The following is a 21,513-nucleotide window of genomic DNA, read 5'->3' on the forward strand; positions in this document are numbered from 1 at the left end:
TCATCATGCCTTGATAAAAATTTAATCGGGTTGGTTTCTATTCCAAGGTTGACCTCGGGACGTTATTGATTAAGTAAGCGAGCTGTTCTTCCAAGGTTCCATCCAACCTTGGAAGGTTCTTGGAATGTTGACTCCTGAGTACATCGGAACTTTTTTTTGAGTATCCCCGACCTGGTATCCCAAATTTAATAATGCAAGCGACCCATTCCTGATGGCAAAGCGACAACATAGATACTCAAGGTTTGTGCAATATGGGTAATGCATGGGCGGACGCGGTCAATATATATATTTCACACCATTGACGGTGTTAGGCGATACCAGCCTTCTGACGGGCGAGCTTTCACCCACAAAGACTGCAAACCCGATAAGACTCCAGGATCCCGACCATGTCATCGCTATAAAGGACTCCTGGACTTTCTTGTTGCCCTGTACGTCCGACTCACCGAATTCTTTGTCATATTTTATGTCTCGGACCTTCTCCCAAAATATGGAATACCTATAACAAATACCCTGCCCCTGGGTCCCTTTCTTGGCAGTATTCCTGTACAATATAGGCCTCTTTCCATGCTACCCGTGGAAGAGCTTTATAGAATGTGACAGTGTTAGTTGATATTAAAAATGGTTGCACAGGCGGCTAGTAGCTAATCTATTTCTATAATGGAACTAGGTCGCTAGAGCTAAATAGTCAAGGAGCTAGAGACGCGAACTGTTCTTAGCCTTGGCGTCTAACAATTGACCAATGCGGGGATCGACCTTGCTGAACATGGCAGTGACAGCATCCCTGAGCTGATCAGGAACGTCTTCCAGAGTCTCCGACACATTGGAGACCCACTTCCTTCTCTCGCGCTCATCAAAGACCCTGTTCCACAGCTCTCGTGGCTGAAGGAAGTCCTCGTCATCCACCGGAATCTCATTCTGGCCGAGAATAGCGTTCCGCGCGATGCGCTCGGTGTGTCGTACATTAGAAACAATTTGGCTAGGAACACCAGTACCCAGTGAGCTCCGTACATAGTTCGGGTCGCCACCATAGTTTCGGGTCACAGTTCCCATGCCGTCACGCTCGAATGGGGCGTATACAGGGCAGATGGCACGGTTTGGTGGAAGCTGTGTGTAGTTAACACCTAGACGGTATCGTTGAGCGTCGGGGTAAGCGAACATGCGCGCCTGCAACACTGTAGAGACAGATTGTTAGTATTCTGACCCTTCTGATGACGACATCAGTGTAGACTTACTAGGGTCAGGTGTCATTGCGATCCCAGGCACCATGTTAGAAGGCGAAAATGCCGCTTGCTCAATTTCGGCAAAATAGTTCTCGGGCTGGGCTGTTGTTAGCACTTGCTTCCTGTCTAGGATAAAGAGCCACCCACATTCTTGTTGAGAGTCAATTGACCAACTTCAATCAAGGGGAAGTCCTTGTGAGGCCAAACTTTGGTAATGTCAAACAAAGCACGGCCGTAGGTTTCAGCCTGCTCGGTTTCCATGATCTGTACGTAGAGCTTCCAGACAGGCAAGTCTCCCCGAGCAATAGCGTCCCACAAATCCTGGGTGTGGAAGTCGCCGTTTGCGCCAGCCATGCGAGTAGCTTCTTGGTCAGAGAAGTGGGTTATATTTTGGGTCGGCCGGAAGTGGAACTTGCAGTAGCGGAAGCCACCATCGGCTGACACCATTTTGAAGGTATGCACACCGAACCCTGTCACTCGGCGGATCGAATCAGGAATACCACGGGTGCCAAAAAGGTGCATCAAAGCATGGACACTTTCTGGCTGGTTCGCGTGGAAATCCCAAAACTAAATGATCAGCTTCATCGAAATAAAGCTTTTTCTAATTAGCACTCACCATAGTCCAGTCCGGACGGTTGGTGGCAGGATGCCTCTTATGGCTTCTGTTGAGAGAAGGAAACCTGACAGGGTCGCGAACGAAAAACACCGGCTTGGGGATGTTAGAATACGAAACTTGAGAATCAAGAGTGAACACTTACAATATGGTTCCCTACAATATCGTGATTACCTTCCTCCGTGAAGAACTTGACAGAAAAGCCTCGCACATCGCGGACGGTATCTGCACTACCCTTTTCACCGCCAGTAGTGCTCAGACGAAATAGAACAGGCGTTTTCTTTCCCAACGCCATTGAGAAACTTGGCCGACGTGAGGCAGGAAATATCGTTTGTAACCTCAAATTCTCCCCAGGCACCCGCAGCCTTAGCATGGACGACTCTGTTCAGCGTTAGGATATCCTTTCCTTCTAAAAGAACCAGGTCCAATGATCTCAGACCTTTCCGGGATACGTTCGCGGTTGAAGTGCGAAAGTACCTCAATAAGAAGCGTGTCACCCAGCGTCGTGAGGCCGCCACCGCCAAAGGTAGGCAATGTGGTGCTGACGGATGGGTCTGCAACTGGTTGGCCTGTCGGGTGTCAGAATGGGAATACTCGATTGGCATGATTGGTACCATACCTTCCGCCAATGTAAAAGTACGATTTGACATTGGAATCGTTCGTCCAGGAGGTTTCAAGTTCAATTGAGATGAGATGTTACGTGTAAATCGTCTTCTGGGAGACGACCTGCCTTTTATTGACTTTGATCTCGGAGGTCACTCAAGCGCTTGACACTTACCCCCCTCCCCCGCAGGAGGAAAACCCCAAATCGAAATCCGAGATAAGCCCGTTACATCTTGAGGTGACGGAATAAAGACGGGACCAAATGACTTGGAAAGGTAATGTTGATAAGCCTCATGAAGCTCTGTCATGGAAGGCGACCACCGAGCCATGGCCGAGTTATGGCCGACACCGGCAACATTTCCCGCTCTGATTGGCCAACAAATCTGATTATCTCGTGCGGGGAGACCTTTGTTCCCCTCATGAGGGGTTGAAAACTGTCGCTCTTGGAGCTTACATTCCTTCTAGAATACCAAGCTCCAACTATATGCAGGGTTTCATGCAAGGTCCATTCTACCAGCCCTACCAGCCCATGGCTGAAGAGCCTGCTTTAGTCATGATGTCTCTAGTAAAGCGGAAAGACCGGCAAGACAGTCTGTTTGAAGACGCTTTTGCGAGGAGTGGAATATAAAAACGACATGGTGCCTCGTCGATTCTTGGTCTACACACACAGTCTCACAAAAATTGAGCGAGCCTCACTCTTTCCTATTATCTTATCAAACCAACAAGTCCCAAACCATGGTTTTCGTTTCCAACGGCTCTGAGTACGACTTCATCATTGTCGGCGGTGGTACCGCTGGCAATGCAATTGCTGGTCGCCTTGCTGAGAATCCCACTGTCCGGATTCTGGTTGTCGAAGCTGGCATCCCCAACCCTGATCAGATAGAACAAATCACCACCCCGTCGAAAGCTTTCACCCTTCGCGGAAGCAAGCACGACTGGTCTTACAAGACGACCATGATCAAGCGCGATGACTACGAGCGCGTCGAAAAGCCCAACACCCGCGGAAAGGCTCTTGGTGGTAGTTCGTGCGCCAACTACTTCACTTGGATTCCTGGCTCGAAGCCTACCTTTGACGACTGGGAGGCCTTTGGTGGCCGTGACTGGAATTGGGACTCCTGTGTGGAGTACCTCCGCAAATGCGCCACCTACCACGACGATGAGAAGCTTTATCCGGCCGAACTGAGCAAGATTGGGACCGGTGGGCCTGTGCAAATATCCCATGCCGACTTGGTGCCAGAGATGAAGCCGTTCCGCGATGCGCTAACTGAGGCCTGGGTTTCCAAGGGCCAACCTCTGAGCGAGGACATCTACTCCGGCGAGATGAAGGGTCTCACCCACTGTGTTGATACCATCCACCAGGGTGAGCGCCAGGGTAGTTTCCTTTACCTAAAGGACAAGCCTAACGTAACAATCCTCTACGGCGTTCACTCGAAGAAGTTGCTTATCGATCCTGCCACGCGCATCTGCTCCGGTGTCACTGTGATAAGCGAATCTGTCGGCCACGAAATCAGCGTCTACGCCAGCCGAGAAGTCATCCTGTCTCAGGGTGTCTTTGAGACCCCCTAAGCTTCTCATGCTCAGCGGAGTCGGACCAGCAGCGGAACTGGCCAAACACGGGATTACTCCCATTGTGGAATCCCCTCATGTCGGTCAGCATCTTCTTGACCACCCAATTGTGCCTTTCGTTCTTGAGGTCAAGGATGGGTACAGCTTGGATAACCACATCCTCCGTCCCGGTCCTCTAAATGACAAGGCGCTGTCCACCTACCAGAAGGACAAGACTGGCCCTGCAAGCTCTGGGTTCTTGGAACTTGTGGGATTCCCCCCGAATTGACGAACGCCTGGAGAAATATCCTGCCTACCGCGAGGCTAAGGCTGCCAACGGAGGCCTGGATCCTTTCGGCCCAGCAGGACAGCCTCACTTTGAGCTGGATTTCGTTGGCTTGTTCAGCACCGCATTCCAGTGGCATTACCCTATGCCCGAGAAGGGCAGCTACATGACCGTTATTGTCGATCTGCTGCGGCCCCTTTCCGAGGGTGAAGTTACCCTGAACAGCTCTAACGCACAGATTCAGCCGAATATCAATCTCAACTTCTTTGGCAATGACTTGGATATTCTGGCCATGCGGGAGGGTGTACGTTGGACATATGATCTTCTGACCAAGGGTGCTGGATTCAAGGACATTGTTGTCTCGGAGTACCCCTGGAAGATGCCCCTTCATTCCGATGATGATATGGACCGGGCGGTTCTGGATCGCAGCCAGACTGGATTTCGTGAGTGACCACTTTGTATATACCGGAACGAGTCTAATACTTTACTTTACAGATCCATGTGGTACCGCACGTCTCTCGAAGAGCGTCCACCAGGGCGTTGTTGACTCAAAGCTGCGAGTTCATGGAGTGCGCAACCTCAGAATTGCAGATGCTTCTGTCATCCCTGTTATCCCTGATTGCCGTATTCAAAATTCGGTCTATATGATTGGCGAGAAGGTCAGTAACAATTCCCCAGGCTCCTAGAATAAGACTAACACATAGTAATCTAGGGGGCGGATATAATTAAATCTGAACACAAAGACCTATATGAGACCAAGAACATTCCCCATCTTGTCTCCAGCAAACTTTGATGGGGATTTCTTCAGGCTGCGTGTGATGTGTTTACCATATGCTCAGATGTAAATTGTTTTGGTCGACTTATATGTCTTCTTGCTCTTCACTCCGTGGTCATCATTTTATTGAAATATGTGCTGTTTTATTCTTCTTATCAATTCTTGTGCTAGCTCGCTCTAATCCATACATTATGGATCGACAAAAGAGCGCTATTACCACCAACAATACTAAAACTAACAAAATGCCTCAAATGTGTCCAAATAGGCAACCAACAAAACTCTTTTCTAACCATGCCTGGTCTTTTTCCGATCCTTTGATGATCAGCTGCTGGGAAATACCAGTGATTTCCTCCATATCGTCCTTGGTCACTTCAGGGCGATACAAGGTCCACGCAAAGAGGCAAATGCCCACTCGAATTGCAATTTTGAAAGCCAGCTCTTGATCAAGGCGACCGTACCCTCGTACGAAACCGTTTATCATCTTCATAGCTCGACCGCCGTTGTCACTATCCAGATAATGCTGTTTATAAAGGGTAAACATCATCAGTGCAATGTCCTCGGCGTGAGACCCATAGCGACAAGTTTCCCAATCCACAATAGCCAGTTTGACCAGATGACCAGGATTTTGTGGTGGCAAGTTTTGTGGTACGATGCTTGATGCAGTCAGTAAACTGTCGCGGTAAATATAGGAACCCAACAAAGAAAATTACTTTCTGGTTGAAAAATCACCGTGTACAACGTCCAAGCTTTCACGAACTCGTCCTTGTTCTTCCAAAATGTATCGCCGGACGAGCGGATCAATGGTGTTGGCCAAAATTTTGCCTATGGTAAACTTGTCGAGGAATTCATGCGATATCTGATGTTTCCGAATACTGAGTGCAACATCTTTTTTCATTTCCTTTCGGGTCCAGTTGTGGAATGACGCAGCCCAGATTCCCAGAGCCCTGCCAATGGAAGTTGCCGTTTTCGACGAAATACTTTTCGATGTGGTTGCATTGTTGAGGATATCATCGAGGCTCTTGTTCTCACCCATATTTTCCAGGATGATCGTATGGCTCTTTGGGCTAAAGTGGTAGAGTTGCGGGGTACGGACACAAATGAAATCGTGCATAACGGCTGATAGTGTATCTCCGACGGCATGCAGCATAGTCTGTTCAACAAACTACTGGGCAATTTAAGCTGGTTACTCAGAAGTTCTGGAATGATTCAAGAGCTTGGGGATAGGAATCGTACACAGCGATCTATCGGGACAGAAATCCCAACTGAGCCAGGCCAGTACGCTTCGGCATGCTTTACTATCACAGATGGTGGATCATTGCAGAGAGACATGAGGTAACCTCTATAGGTGAAATTCATCAATCCTCCGCCCACTATGCTTAGACTCGAGAAGGCATAGGGAGTGCCTTTGAATTCCTCCATGATCACGTTCATGACGACGAGGTGGCTTTTCTCCATCCCGACTGGAATTTCATGACCCTGGGGTAAAGCAGATACTGGTGTATCTTTAGCCATGTTCCAACACGACTAAAAGTGTTAAGACAATGAAGTCAAAAATTGAGGTGGAAAGAAACCAAGGAAGTGCGGCTGAAGACATGTGTTTGCAGGTCATTTTTCTCGTCCTAGTTAATGCAAGGGGGTCCATACCCCAACAATGAGATAGATCATGGTGTCCTGGAAGGTAAATGCAAAATCTAACCCTTCTTGTCATGTAAATCATGTACACAACTATATTACACCTATAGCTATACCGTAATGTGCTTATACCAATGTGCTCCTTGCATATGTATGTGCTGGATGCCTGTAGTCTCTCAACCATTTCATTCCCATAATCCCCGAATCCTACTCTCCTTATACCACACAGAAGTTTGGTAATTGATGATTGTTACTCAGAAAAGTGCTTTTGAGGGGACCATACTGTTTGAATTTTCTTTGGGAAATACAAGGGCGAAGGAGCGGTATAGGAAGTTGGTACACTACCTACGGCAGTGTATAGCCGTCAGTGCGTCGTCATATGATACATTTCCATATTAAATTTTGACTATCATACCGCCAGTTTACTATTACCTACAATTGGGGGCTAATAAATAATCCCTACATTAGTGGTCTTCTTAGGTAGTCTTCTCCATAGTCTTTTTATGTATCTTCTTAGTGGTCTTTTTTAGTGATCTCCTCAGGTAGTGTCTCTAGGTTCTAGTTATGTAGATATCTACTCGCCCTCATAAGTTTATTTAGTAGATGAGAAAAGTGCTAAAAAAAGGCTAAACCCACCAAGGCTCAATGGCCCCTGAGCTCTATTCTCAAATAGGATGAACCCATAATTCCAATCTAAAATGGAAAACCTCCCTGATTGAACACCATCCTTTCAATAGAGCTTCAATAGACATGATTTACAAGAGATTATTGCTGATGGACCCAATATACCTTCAATCCTAATCCTTGAAAGCCCAGTTACACAGACATTAGTCTATCAAGCCAAGTCAACCTTGTATCTCTCCCTCAGCTTCGTACCAAGCCGCCAAAGTGCCAAAGACCCAGTCCCAAAGAAGAGTGCTAGAAAACCAAGTAAACTATTACCCCAGCCATATCCCAGGCGTTCATATAGTCGAGGCCCACAAAGCGGCAGCGCGCCACCAGATATACAGCGAATGAAGCTGACTGCTGCTAATGCACTGGCGGCATACTTGGAGAAGACGTCCACTAGGTAGGTATTGACGCTGTTCTAGAATGCGGAATGGGTTAGATCGGTACCCAGAACATGGCGGGGATACTCACAAATGCGAAGATCATTCCTCCGCCGAAGATTGCAGTACCGATGATGGGTACAATCCAGTGCGTTTGGAATTGTGCAGTCCAGCCGTAGAGAATGAGACCAAATGGGAGTGCTATTGTTGCAGGGAACAGAAAGAATAGGCGACACCTAAATGAAGCTTAGCATGTGAGTCTTTCTTTTATCGAAAAGCCGAAGGAAAAGGAAAAAAAAAGAAATGATCAGTATGAACATACTCCGGAAGTCCAGTCTCATGACCTAATTTCTGCTGCTGGCGAACATACATCCGATCACTGTACCTCCCAGTCACTAACAGTGCCAGCAGTGATCCTATTCCAACTCCCAGAGGAGCAAGACCCAAACGCCCTTCACTCCATCCATACAAGTCCCGAAACACAAGAGGAATGGATGTGAAAAGCAGGTAGGTAACACCATAGATAAAGCCCATATACACTGATCCAAGCATGAGAAGGGGATGAGTGCAGAGTAGTAAGGCAGGCCGCCGTAAGGCTTGCAGTACTTTCTGCTTTGTAGGGACATTAGCATTGCCGCGAGCATGGAGAAGCTGGTTTCCGGTTTCACGCCGAAGCTGGGCGGCCTTGCGCTGGAGTATGACGGGACTGTAGGTCTCTCGCAGAAGTATAAAGCCTACGATGGTTGTGACTCCACTCTGTTTTGAATTTCAGTAATCAAACCTGAGCTTTCGGGCTTGGGAAGCATACTAGTATTGTCATTAGCCAGAAGATCCACCGCCATCCCTTGGTTTCTGCTAGAAAGCCGCCCGCTACCGGGGCCAGAGTTGGTGATAGGAGCAAGGCTGCGTTAAAGATACTCATTATTCTAGCAAAGTCAGTCATGGACAATTTTATGTCGCTTTTATAACGGGGTTGACATACAGGCCATGTCGGTTTCGGGGGATCATGTCTGCAATAGTGCCGCCTGCGTTTGCAACTGGCACTCCACCGGTGAACCCAGCCAGAAGTCGAAACACTAATAGTGCACCAGTGTTAGGCGAGAGCGCACAGCCTACTGAAACGATGGTATACCATATGTGTCCAGTGTGGTAGATGCGGCAGCGACCGTACACTTCTGACAATGGAGCAAATAAGAGAGGTCCAATGGCATATCCAACCATCTGTGAGAAGTTAATGAACTATTTTTAAATGCGAAATCCAGGGAAATGTCACATATATAGAGAGCGTGAGAGTGGCGACGGTTTCGGTGGTTTTAAACTCATTCTGGATCTGACCCAGGGCTGGGGACATCATGGAGGATGCGAATGTCCTGAAGACAAGTTAACAAATGAATGTTTCACGTATATGTCCCGTCAACACACGTCAGGAAGCGGCTCAAGGTCACCACAAAAACTATTGCGGCCTTTTTTCGTGTTGGCCAGTTCGTTGGCATTTCGGGATCATTTGAGCCATCCCAGTCCACCACATTGTCAGCTGCCTCGACCGATTCACTCCTACTAGCGAGTGCATTGGAATCGGAACTGAGATCACTTTGTTGCTCGGCTTTTTCTGTCATAATACGGAAAGCTCGTACTGCACAGAATAAAGCAAAGGTGAAAGGGGAGTCTAAAACTTGTCAGGATCCCCCTGCTCAGAATACCAGAGCAGACCATGGCAAATCATGACCCCTTTTGCCGGAAAGATTTCCCGACACTTAGCTAGGTTATTTATTTAGAAAACAGCGAATACGCAGTCAGAAATTGTGGGTAATTTAATGTGTTTCTATACAATGTCATAGAATCTAATCATGCTTTACATTATTGACTTTGGAGAACTTAAACTACAGCTATCCTTCAATTATCTACAACATAACTTTTGTGAGACATGAGACAACTTAGGAATCTTTTCCAATCTCCCTCGCCATCTTTCAATAATGTAGACACGAAAGGGAGAAAATGTAGATCGGGAATCAGTAAAAGCAGGGGGTAGTTCCTGCAAGGGCCCGGGCCGGCGGGCAGCGCCGCATCGATCTGGCCCCAAGCCATACCGATCTAAAGGTTATCATGAATGGCTACCCTATCACGCTGCCTGGTGGTGCCACTCGTGTAATAGGCCTTTGGCTCTACAGGAATCGTCTGCTAGAGTTCTCGCCATCTAGAGCAAGTTATCGAAGCTCCACTTAAATATAAGGTTGAAGCTGCAGTCCGGATGTTATCGAAACGACTTTGCATGGAGAAGAGTTTGCGAGATCATGTTTCGAGCGTGAAGGCATATCTACGAAACCCTTCTAAAGGACCCGAATATCCTCAACAGCATTAAAATCACGGAGCATTGTATCTACCTCCCCTTCCTGCGACATGGCAACCTACGCGATTATCTTCGAAGCACAAAGGAGAAGACCGAGACCAAGACCGAGAACGGTGGATAACAAAAATTTTTATGTTTTATGTTATATGAATAGAGCAATTTAGTAAAGGCAAAAGAGCTAGGGAAAGAAAAGCTTAATTTAAAACAAGCGAATTCTTTCAGCGATAGGATACATAAGGGGGTTAAGAGAGAAGACCATGGATGAAACGAACCAGCGACATGCCGAATTCCACTACCAGTGACTCGGTAGGTAAAAAAAAAAGAAAGAAAGAAACCAATCAAGAAAGGAGATAGCGATTTTCGGGTGACTAGGAGCGTGGTCTGTTCTCCTTCGCATCGCGTGGAGGGCGGATTGGAAGGTCAATTGGCGGTGGTGCGGCCAATAGGTTGGTTGATGTTATATGGGAGACGTAGGTATATGCCGGGTCATCCGACAACATCGCCCACATCTCTATAGGGATCGAGAACAACACAAAAAGAGACCTAGTGTATTCAGCCTCAACCTTAATGGAACCTGGTTGCACCCCAGGAACCTGTGGAGACCACTGTTTCCAGAAAATGATATGACTGGATTGACTGGATTGACTGGAATGGCGAAGGTCGAGGTGTCAAACCCGTAGTGGTCTCCGAAGACTGAGAGGTGTTCAGTCTCTAGGGGCACAACGTTGAGATTGTCGTTGCCCCAGTGAAAAGCTATCACCGATACCTTGTCATAAAGGCGTATGTTTGACGAGTCAACATATGCGAGCGCAGGTCAGACTCGAATTGTGGGACCAGTTTGGCCCGCTGGGATCTGGTGACGATCCCAGAAAAAGCGTGGGCTGGCCTTGGCGTGGGGGTGGTGGGGGGGATTCATGTTGATATTTTGATCAAAGCATTCGAAGATTGCAACCTGTAAGCCAAGCCTTGCCTAGGTCGATATCGGATGCTTGAAAGGAAACTTGGTAAACTAACATCACCCATCTATAGGCAACTGATTAGCGATGTTTCTTAAGCATTGGTATAGTGATCATGATCAAACCTACCTTCTGATCGGTGAATCGATTATTTGAACTCTTGGTCCCTTTGACCCTTGAATACCGAGCGTTGTAGTAATCCATGATAGCATTTCAAGTCCCTGTTGCATCAAGACTTCCTTTACCGAACTCGCTGACAGATGTATAGCCTTGACTTCAACTAAGACCTGCATTTCCCAATCGGGATCTAGCAGACCGCCGTCGACAATTGCTTTGTATTGAGCCTCACCGGTATGCAAATTGAGATGATGCTGGATACTGTCCCACTTTAACTCGGTCGGCAGTAATAAGCAGATTGTGTAAAGCAAATTGAAGAAGCTCATATTGATATTCGCTTCATGCGTTCGCCTCTTGGCGTCGGAATTGCCAAACGGTTTCTTGGCTGCAATGGAAGTCAACAATTGTACCCAGCCCGTCAATTGGCCGAGCGTGACCCACCCGTCGAAATGAGAGAGGCAAAAACAAAAAGAGATGCCCTCGTCCAGGATCGAACTGGAGACCTTCGGATGTCAATCTTGTTACCAAGAATGTCATATGAAAGGATATGAGACCGACGTCATGACCAAACTAGACCACGAAGGCTGTTGACCGAATTGTCTGATCGACCATCCGGAGCGATTGTTCTTCAAACGGGTTGGATGACATATAACTCAGTCAGTTGCGGAGACCTGAGAAGCGTACATAAAGTACAGTAAACCCAATTACATTGAGAAGGGAAAGTTCGAGAAGTGACTTGATAATTGAGAAGAGTGACCTCTGATCGAGGTCATGGCTTCCCCGATTAATCCTAGGTCACGTGGTTACATCCTTACTTTCACTTTGGATTCCTTTCACAACCCAAATCATAGGAACTCCAATCCCAATCGGATCTCGCAGTTGTCAAAAATTGCGTCATAGTCAAAACGCTTTACCTGCCCCATTGGACTAAACATATCTGTCTCGTCATCTCTTTCGCGTTAGCTCCCAGCTTGTCTTTCGTTCTTTGATATTGGGGGAAAATCTCCAAGCTAAGCAAGCATCCAAGGGTTCCTATCATTCATCCTAGTTTCTCGACAACAAAGAAAGCGGGCAAAAAGAGTGCCGAGAAATGAGTGCCGAGAAATATATAGTTGTACGAATCGAGTCTAATGGCTTACAGCCATTTCTTCCGAGGAGATATCCTTTGTTATAGTTATACCGTGTCTTTGAACCTCCAAACCCAAATTCACTCGATCTCAAGTTTGGGATTCGGCCCTTTTTCTGTAATCATTCTTTGTTTTCATGGAAATGTTGATTTTATTCCATCGGGTATTTGTACCCTCGACTCATTGCATTCGTACTAAGGCAATTTGAATTTGCCAGGCTAAACTTTCTGAGACATATTTTTCTCCAACATGTCGGAGGGATACAGCTTCCGACGCAGTACTCTCTTTCAGAAACTACCGCCCCATATACCCCGGGGATCACCACGAGATCCAACTCCACGCATAAAGCTCAATATACAAGACTTAGACCTTACCAAGTCCTACTTTAGCAGTTTGGTGCCGCGTCAACGACTAGCGAGGGTAAAGAAAAACAGACCATGGGGCAAATGGACGGGTGCCACCCCCCTCACCGACCCAGCTCAACTTCCTCCTGGCTGGCATATGAATGAGGACGATCTTGAAATCGAGTAAGACGGCATTGAATCCGAGTGTTCGATACAAGCAAAGAGCTAATTTGTAATCTAACAGCGATATCGATGGCCAAATCCAAAGATGCCACGAGAGAATTGCCGAAAACATAATGCCCCATGTCTTCCAGCAAAGGTTGGCCGAGTATACGGCTGCAAAGGCCCAAAATGAGTGAGTCTTTTATATTGATGTTGCTCTCGGACAAACTCTCACCTTACTATATTGTAGTCTGAAGAGGTTCCCCGGGTCTGACTGGCTGAGCTGGGATACCATTGAACGGGTGCATACGTTGGAGGCCATGAAGACAGATCTGGCGAATACTACAGATAAATACGAGCAGCTTCCAAACATTGACGCTCTCTTGAACGCATATAAAGCGGGAAATCTTGAGTGGTATACCGGTCTTGTTACATATTGGTCGAGGGGAGTCCGGTTATGTCAACCAAGACCATTTGACTGGGATGAATTTGAAGCGATCAATACCCACTGCAATGGCGACAAAGGATTTTGGACTGAAGGGGTAATCTATCTCGTCAACCTTTCCAAACCAACTAGCTAATGAATAATATCAGATCAGCGGGCCTGGAAGTGTGAGCTCCTATACAACAATCACGATTAATCCAACCAGGATCCCTAGAGGGCTAATTGCCGTAAGATCCAGATGGCTCAACCCTGTTGCAAGTTTCTCTAACTTTTTCATCCAGATCAAATTAGCCCTTCGTCTTCCAGGAGTAGCTTGGTTCGCCGAGTTAGACTTTATCTACGACACTGGGGCGAATATGATGTCTATTTTCGAAGGAGATCTTAGCACGCTTCTTGGCCCATTTGGCGTAGGTGGTGGGCCAGGCATACCAGTGATAGGTGTTGCAACGGTTACCACTGGTGGTGGCACCGTAAACAAACAACACATTGAGATGGAAGTCACAATCCTCGATGGAAATCGTGACAGAATGACCCCTTGGACTAGAACGATATGCGCTCTCAATGATGGTGACTGGAGACCGGGCGGCGTCCCCCGACTAGATGGCCCAATTGTGCGAGACTTGTTATATACGGGAAGTGCACCTAATAACCTCCGTCAAATAAACATCGCAACCACGAAATCTCAACTTGACCTGATAGACCTGGACCTTGTTGCCCACCCACCACACCACAATCCAAGAACTAGGCACATGGTTCCCCCGCCACCAGGAACGATCGCTAATACACCTGGTCTGTGGTTACTTGGGGGGGGCTCAAATGACAATGCCACAAGCAGGACCCGGAGTTGCTCCTTGAGAGTCTCACAAACCTGTCTTCTTTGCGGGACTGTCGCTTGTGCTTGGACATATGTCTCACTTCGAACTATTTTTTTCCTTGTGTGTTGTTGATTGGAGTGTATCGCTGTGTGGATTCAGCTCAGTTCGGAACATTTGTTGGGTTTGTGCTGTTATTTTGTGTTATATCGGTGCAAGCCAGCTCTGCGAATGACATCTTGTTTTCTTATGTTACTGTAATACTTTTGCAGCTAGGGATAGTGGGCATCCCGGCATACTTATGAGATCAATGTCTTTCTCACTCTGGGGCCGCAGATTATATGGTTTTCTGACTTTGTCATATCTAGGTAGACCTCGGGTGTAGCTGGTGCCGATCTCACCAATATCTAGGGCAAAGTGGCCCATGCAGATCGTTGGCACCTCTCACTTTTTCCCTTCTTCCTCCCTCTCATACCTAAAGCTCACCATGGTAGATTACTTCTAAAAGTTTCTATTAGAGAATAAGGGCTCAACCATGAAGGAGTTGTCGGTAAACAAATATAATAATGATTTTATTGATCGGTAGTTGTTTTGATGCCCCAGGGCACGGCGCACGTGGTAGGACCCACCTCGGGTAGCTCCTTCTATCCCTTCTCTCCCGTCTTCCCGCTTATTCGATGTCAAAGGCAGTCACAATTCATTGCCATCCGTTTTCTTCAAATGGGTGTTCGAGCCGAAAATTTTCGAGGATTTGACAATTGTCACTAGGAGACAGCTGGTCCTGCGGTCCGCACCAATTAGCTCCAACTAGCCAAGCTCTGATGGAGCTCTAGAGAGCAAGTCCGATCATTTGTGTCTCATTCGGCCCCACGCCACTTCTGATGTGCTGCGGGTCACTGATATAGGTTAGAGGAACAGCGAGATGGTAGCAACCTCGTCTTTTCAGTTCTTTTTCCGAGCTCTAAAGAAAGTAATGCTCGCTGGGAACCAAGAGGAAGAAGATGACTCCGAATGATGTGATCCCCGAAATTCAGGAAATTTTCGTGGCTATAGCGTAGTCAATAAACTAACTGCAAATAAGCGTGCCGCGGTATACTAGCGTATTGCAACTACTAGTGGCAATTTATCAACGCTTGCACTGCAGGGTCCACAGTTAATTACCGCCATGGGAGAGTATGATACGGAGAGAACAATACCCTTGTTACGAATTTTTTTTCCTTCCCCCGGGGCGTTCCATTTTAAACTGTGCTTTCCCCAGCGAGTTCAATTGCCGAACCAGACTCAACCATCCATCATGACCGTCAATGAGAAAGCAAATGTATATGACACGGAGGTGGGAAGTCCTAGGGACTCCACTGAGGAGCACGAGGTCTTCAAGAAGACCGAGGACGGTGTGAGCTTTCGTGGTGTTGGCTGGTTCAAGGCATGCATCATCTTTGTGAAGGTCCTCTTCGCGACGGGTGTGCTATCGCTGCCAGCTTCATTATACTCCCTCGGTGCGGTGGGTGGTTCAATCAGTATCGTCGCATGGGGTGCCTTCAACACTTACTCCTTCGTGATCTTGGGCAACTTTCGCAAGAAGCATCCTCACTGCCACTCTATTGCGGATATGGCAGAAGTTGCCGGCGGGCTCTTCGCGAAGGAGCTTACCGGTTTACTCTTTCTCATCGGCTATGTCCTTGTCACGGGCAGTGGTATTATCGGAGTGTCAACGGCCTTGAATGCCCTCTCACACCACTCCGCGTGTACTGTCTGGTGGTCTTTGATTGGAGCGGTTGTGATCGTCGCGACAGCTTCGGTGCGCAAACTCCAGCATGTGGGCTGGCTCACATACGTAGGATTCATTTCGATCTATGCCGCAGTTTTGATTGTTGTCATCGGAGTCACAACGCGCGATCGCCCGGCTGCCGCACCCCAAGAGGGCCCCTACGACCTCGGCTTCGTAGCTATCAACAACCCCGGATTTGCCGCCGGCATGGTTGCTTCCAGTACTATCTTCGTCTCCACGGCTGGTACCAGCGCGTTTATCCCGGTGATGTCGGAGATGCGAAACCCGAAGGATTATAAGAAGGCGTTATACCTGTGCATGATTGTTGTCAACGCGTCGTACCTTGCTTTCAGCTTGGTTGTCTACCGTTGGTGTGGACAATGGGTGGCCAGTCCGTCTTTGGGTGTACGTATCCCTCCTTCGCTTGACTGGGCTTGGATGTAATTAGCTAATTCTTGTCGTCTACAGAGCGCAGGACAGACCATCAAGATGGTGTCTTACGGTGTTGCACTGATAGGACTAGTCGTGAGCGCCACGATCTACTTGCATGTGAGTATCTCCTCGCGACGAAAGCAGCCGGAACTGACATTGTTCTTTAGATTGCTGCCAAATACATCTTTGTGCGCATCTTGGGTAAAACGCGTCATTTGCAAGCCAACACTGTTGTTCATTGGGCTACTTGGATGGGATGCACGATTGGTCTCGGCGCTATTTCCTTTATCCTCAGCGAGACTATTCCTATCTTCAACTATCTGGTTGCCCTGATTGGGTCCGTTTGCTTCGCCCCTCTAGCCATGTGTCTTCCCGGGTTCTTGTGGCTGCACAGCAACGGCCACTACCGGAAGGGGACAGTTATGCAGAAGGTGATCTACCTGCTGCACTGGGGGATGGTACTTCTGGGAATTTTCTTCCTCGTTGGTGCGACGTATGGTGTTATCATTCAGATCATTGACGCCTACGCAACGGGAATGATTGGTATGTTTTGCCACGATTGTGCAGAATTTGCGACTGACACTTTTCTTAGGCTCCACTTTCAGCTGTCTCGATAACTCGAATTCATCGTGAATACGGGTCTTCAGGAAAATAGTCTATGCTGGTCGAGCTGCTTCGGCTCCCAATTGGAGCAGTGATATATATACGGTCAACACGTGGTGTGGATGGACATAATGAGTGGTAATGAAGGAATTCTATAATGAGGGCCCGGGTGGTCATAATGTAATGAGTTGTCATAGAATGGTATCAAGTCTTGTTTTCCTCTTGTTTTCAAGGCTCGCCTAACTCACAATTACTAGTGCCGCCAAGCTAACCAGTCCCCACTCCCACCCAAACCTGCTCTCCGTGTGGTTCCCGGACGGAGTTACGCGACCCCGGGACCCCAGTTCTAACTGCATTCGGTCTGGCTTTGGTCCATCAGCACTTTGATTCCTTCCCGCTATTCTTTTTCTTATCTGAGAGGTTTCTGGGCATGGGTCCTATTCCCGCTTTCATGACACATACCATTATCTCATTGCTCTAGACTCCACGAGACCTGACTGAGTCTCAAACTTGTGGCATCCCGTGTGGATCCACTCGCGTCGGTCCACGACTTTGAAGTTTGCGGCCTCGTGGCCTTGGATGTGGGGACTGAGTATCGCGCCATCCACGATGCCTTCTCGCGGCTGCTAGCCGCTGTTGATCTCGGACACCGCGCTATACGAATGCTTCCGGGTCGGGCGACGTCCCATTTCTCACCAGGCGGAAACATATCGAGTACTTCCTTTCGATAACCAGGACTCAAATCACATCTATCGCTGCCACACCGAAGTCAGCATATACGAGTACAACCTTGAATGGGATGGAGATGAGGGAACACCGCCCGTTCAGCGGTACTTGGGATGTACATTGATGGGTGAGTTGGTCATCACCAACGAATATTGGCGTGGTCACTCGACAAAGACATATCCCATATCCGTGAGAATCTTGCCTGACTCATGCCGGGACACGGATTTCAGTCGACTATGGCACGCACTGGCAGTCAAAAGCCATGGACCTTGACTGAGCTCCACTTTTGACGGGTGAGGATTCTTGCTAGGAGGGACACGTTCGCAGCCAAATCTGATGTCATGGCCCCCTTTTTACCTTGCCCATAATAGCAAGTTTACGGTAACAGGACTCGAATCACTGGATGCCTTTATTGTTGGACTACCGGTTATGGTCGGTTGTCCCGTTTCGGATTACCGGCTTGGCAACACTATCGGTATTAATCCTTGTCGGGGCGAACGCGGGGTATCCTATGCCGGCCTGGCATACAAACGAAAGATTACCTCGGATATATACAGCGAGTCAGGCTGAAGCTATAAGTGGTATAACTAAGCTCTGCAGTCCACGCGGTATTTCCAGAACTAGCCAACACCTGCAATTATACACCGTACAGCTACGATTTAGCTAGCAATGCCTGTTCCCAAATACAACTACAACGGCCCAATCGACCACACCGTGGTTCCTGATCTAGCCAATGCCAAAGGCAAATCTGTCATCATTACCGGAGGCGCAAATGGAATGGGCGAGGCCATGGTGCGAGCCTTCAGTGAGGCCGGTGCCTTTGTTACCTTTGGCGACCTTCACCCCGAGGAGACGACCTCGCCAAGGAATTGAACGCGAATGGTGAAACAGTCGCGTTTGTCAAGTGCGATATTACAGATTGGGACAGCCTGATTACACTATTCGAGACGGCCAAAGCCAAGAGCCCGCATAACAGCGTTGATGTTGTTATTGCAAATGCGGGAATCTCGCGTGCCTCCGGTGACAGTCTGTGGAATCTCGATGGTAAGTCTGTTCCTATATGATAACTGAAAGTTCGAGACAGTCGAACTTGAGCTGTGTATAGTTCTGTGCAATAAGACACTGACACTTCACAGACCCCAATGGGCCACCCACCAAGCCTAATCTCAACATTGTCCGAGTCAATATGGACGGGACATTCTATACCTGGAAACTTGCAGTTCATTACTTCAGGAAACAACCCGATACCGAGGACCGAGATCGATGCTTCATCATGACTGGAAGTATGGTCGCATATATTGATTCACCGGTAAATATTCCATCAGAGATTTTCTTAAATTACTCATTCTTGCAAGTAATTCCACAACTAATCATGGGATCAGGGAAACTGGGAATACACAGCGACCAAATATGGCCTCCGCGGCTTCATGAAGACTGTGCGTCGAAGCAGCTGGGAACAGGGAATCCGAATCAACTATGTCGCGCCATGCTGGATCAAAAGCGCTATCCGCACGAAGGAGTACGAAGATTGGTTGATTGAGCGTGGTGTCGAGTTCGGCGAACAGGCCGATTGCGCCGGTGCGATGATGCGGATCGCCTGCGATAAATCGATCAACGGTACGCCGACCCATACTCCTCTGTTTTGTACCTTATCTTAAGACAAGATATTCTGGAAATATCACGACTAACGTTACCAGGACGCTCACTCATGATTACTCCGAGGTCCTTTGCCAAGGAGGGATTCGTGGACGTAAACAAAGAAGACTATTCCGACCCCAAAGACGAGTACTTTGCAAAGAAGCAAGCGTCGCAGTTGGTCATCATTGAAGATAAATGGTTGGATGACTACAAAGTGAGAATTTATAAAGATTGAGTCGCATTTCACTGCTGACTCTGTGCAGAGACAGGGTCAAGGGCGGAGATTATGAGTAGCAGCATTTACTATACGGGCGTATACGCTCTCGTCTTGGAATAAACTCAGTTTAAATTGCTTCGTTGAGCATTAATTAATCAATCGCCGAAAACTTCCGTGTAGCTCCGGCTTCTCAGGCGTGTTTCGTACGCCTGTATAGCTCCATACGATAACAGGAGAATGCTTCGGTGCAAATTAAACGACCATTCGGTCCACGGGTATGTCCGGCTATGTCGGCAACGTCCAGCCGGACGGCAGATCCCAGCGAGAAGTAATAATTAGGTCGAATCTAGCGCATATACGTATAAAGTAGTCTTCACCAAGGTATACAACATAGATCAACACACCATGACAGTTTCTGCAAGCATTAATATCCCGTCGTCCATGTACGCATGGAGGAAGCACAAGGGGAACCCCGAGCCTGTGAGTAACCCCAAACTTACTAACAGAAACTATTGCTGATAACCACGCTGGTCTGGGAAGAAGTTCCTGTCCCCGAAACTCCCAAGGGAGGATTCCTAGTGAAGTTGCTAGCTTCTGGGGGTGAGTATTCGATAGTTGTTGGGCTCCGACATGACCTTCAACAAAATGATGCTGATATTTGCTTGTTAGTGTGCCATAGCGACCACTCACTTCTCACGAATGAAAAACAGCGCCCTTGGTTTCAAGAGAAATACATCTTGGTATGCTGATGACGTCCCATTCATGAGATACAGAGGATTTGACAGACTGACAGAACCCCTCGTTCCAAGGGTCATGAAGGATGTGGCGAGATTGTTCAGATAGGTGACCAAGTGAAAGACGCCGGCTTCAACGTGGTAAGTTCTGAAAGCTGTACCCGAGAAGACAAAACAGGCCTAACAAAACTTTGTAGGGAGATCGGATTGCGACTATCGCCGTCCCTGGCTGTGGCTCAGAGGACTGCACAGAGTGCTCACGAGATCTCGCTCAGCTGTGCCAGAACGCCCACCACGCCGGTATTGGTCAGGACGGCTTCTATGCACCGTACGCCGCGCTAGACCTTCGAGCAGCGGTTCACGTCCCGGGCGGTTCGTTTCCATGATTATCTTGTGCGACTCGATCTAACAAAATCGCAGGAATTCCATCTTCCATAGCAGCAGTGGCAACAGATGCTGTGAAGACGAGCTATCACGCAATCGTAAGACGTGCAGAGGTCAGGTCTAACGAGACGGTCTTTCTGTTCGGGCTCGGAGGTCTCGGGTTTAATGCGTTGCAAATTGTTCTGCATATCGGGGCTAGAGTCATCGTGTCTGATATTCGACAAGAACGTCTGGAGGAGGCTGCAAAGTGGGGCGTTGCTCGAGAAGATCTGGTACCGGCTGGGAAGTCAGTACAGGAATTTGTGCGCGAGAACAGGTTGCAGGGGAAGATTGACACCACCTTGGATTTTGTGGGCACTCACCAGACTTTCCAGGATGCGCAGAATATCGGTATGTATTCTTCGATGAAATTTCATGGTTTTGGGCGTTAACCATTTCGTAGTTCGCAGAGGAGGAAAGCTTTTGTGTGTTGGTACTCTCGATGACGAGAACACAGTCGACATGAAGATTGGCATTCAGAAGAGACTGAGCATTATCTTCACGTACGGTGGGCAATGGAGAGATTTAAAGGAAGTCCTCGATTTGATCTCGAAGGGAATAATTCAGCCACAGGTTGAGACTGCTGCTTTGAAGAAATTTCCCCAGGTCTTGAAGAGTGTTTGCGAAGGAAAGGTCAAAGCCCGGGTTGCCCTATTGCATGAGTAACATCACAGCTATAGCACCTTGGACAATACTGTTTGCATATATATCACATTATATTTGTTAATCCCACTGCATGCTGTTCATTGTATTGGATGATGTGACTTTATCAGAAATAGCCCCCAATTACCCAAAATCTCGCTGCCCGAGTATTTGAACCTTTTCATCATACTATATTCTTTATCCTCAAGAACTAAACGATAAGCTCTGGAAGCTAATAGGCTGTAAGACATTTTGTGAGAAAAATATGATCTTAAAGCGGAATTGGCCGTTCTGTCT

General features: G+C 47.8%; 7 protein-coding genes across 7 annotated transcripts; 4 read left to right on the forward strand and 3 right to left on the reverse strand.

The window, feature by feature from the left end:
- Positions 1-693: 693 nt before the first annotated feature.
- N7519_000520 (uncharacterized protein) lies at positions 694-2,765 on the reverse strand (the record flags this gene model as incomplete). Its single annotated transcript, XM_057287298.1, has 7 exons — positions 694-1,172; positions 1,233-1,317; positions 1,368-1,787; positions 1,837-1,929; positions 1,979-2,214; positions 2,286-2,402; positions 2,612-2,765. 7 exons carry the CDS (start codon positions 2,763-2,765, stop codon positions 694-696), a joined length of 1,584 nt encoding a protein of 527 aa, XP_057153381.1.
- A 406-nt stretch (positions 2,766-3,171) lies between these two features.
- On the forward strand, positions 3,172-5,060 carry N7519_000521 (GMC family oxidoreductase; the record flags this gene model as incomplete). The annotated part of the gene is made up of 5 exons (XM_057287299.1): positions 3,172-3,982; positions 4,032-4,249; positions 4,284-4,710; positions 4,763-4,926; positions 4,980-5,060. The coding sequence occupies 5 exons, from the start codon at positions 3,172-3,174 to the stop codon at positions 5,058-5,060; spliced, it is 1,701 nt and encodes a 566-aa protein (XP_057153382.1).
- A 229-nt stretch (positions 5,061-5,289) lies between these two features.
- On the reverse strand, positions 5,290-9,339 carry N7519_000522 (uncharacterized protein; the record flags this gene model as incomplete). The annotated part of the gene is made up of 10 exons (XM_057287300.1): positions 5,290-5,695; positions 5,753-6,204; positions 6,276-6,518; positions 7,525-7,761; positions 7,815-7,959; positions 8,046-8,479; positions 8,532-8,649; positions 8,706-8,944; positions 8,997-9,093; positions 9,146-9,339. The coding sequence occupies 10 exons, from the start codon at positions 9,337-9,339 to the stop codon at positions 5,290-5,292; spliced, it is 2,565 nt and encodes an 854-aa protein (XP_057153383.1).
- Positions 9,340-12,519: 3,180 nt separating this feature from the next.
- On the forward strand, positions 12,520-14,168 carry N7519_000523 (uncharacterized protein; the record flags this gene model as incomplete). The annotated part of the gene is made up of 5 exons (XM_057287301.1): positions 12,520-12,797; positions 12,859-12,969; positions 13,027-13,318; positions 13,371-13,448; positions 13,503-14,168. The coding sequence occupies 5 exons, from the start codon at positions 12,520-12,522 to the stop codon at positions 14,166-14,168; spliced, it is 1,425 nt and encodes a 474-aa protein (XP_057153384.1).
- A 1,159-nt stretch (positions 14,169-15,327) lies between these two features.
- Positions 15,328-16,866, forward strand: N7519_000524 (putative neutral amino acid permease; the record flags this gene model as incomplete). The annotated part of the gene is made up of 4 exons (XM_057287302.1): positions 15,328-16,206; positions 16,270-16,350; positions 16,401-16,776; positions 16,826-16,866. The coding sequence occupies 4 exons, from the start codon at positions 15,328-15,330 to the stop codon at positions 16,864-16,866; spliced, it is 1,377 nt and encodes a 458-aa protein (XP_057153385.1).
- Positions 16,867-17,305: 439 nt separating this feature from the next.
- Positions 17,306-17,545, reverse strand: N7519_000525 (uncharacterized protein; the record flags this gene model as incomplete). Its single annotated transcript, XM_057287303.1, has 1 exon — positions 17,306-17,545. The coding sequence occupies one exon, from the start codon at positions 17,543-17,545 to the stop codon at positions 17,306-17,308; it is 240 nt and encodes a 79-aa protein (XP_057153386.1).
- Positions 17,546-18,231: 686 nt separating this feature from the next.
- Positions 18,232-21,240, forward strand: N7519_000526 (Short-chain dehydrogenase/reductase SDR; the record flags this gene model as incomplete). Its single annotated transcript, XM_057287304.1, has 12 exons — positions 18,232-18,367; positions 18,412-18,606; positions 18,699-18,871; positions 18,945-19,179; positions 19,260-19,414; positions 19,651-19,692; positions 19,924-20,017; positions 20,087-20,157; positions 20,227-20,292; positions 20,349-20,523; positions 20,572-20,925; positions 20,978-21,240. The coding sequence occupies 12 exons, from the start codon at positions 18,232-18,234 to the stop codon at positions 21,238-21,240; spliced, it is 1,959 nt and encodes a 652-aa protein (XP_057153387.1).
- Between the last annotated feature and the right edge of the window lie 273 nt (positions 21,241-21,513).

This window comes from Penicillium mononematosum, assembly GCF_028829835.1.
Source record: "Penicillium mononematosum strain IBT 11891 chromosome Unknown utg000001l:1.0-4488741.0:1.0-4491989.0, whole genome shotgun sequence".
In the NCBI taxonomy this organism is placed as follows: Eukaryota; Fungi; Ascomycota; class Eurotiomycetes; order Eurotiales; family Aspergillaceae; genus Penicillium; species Penicillium mononematosum.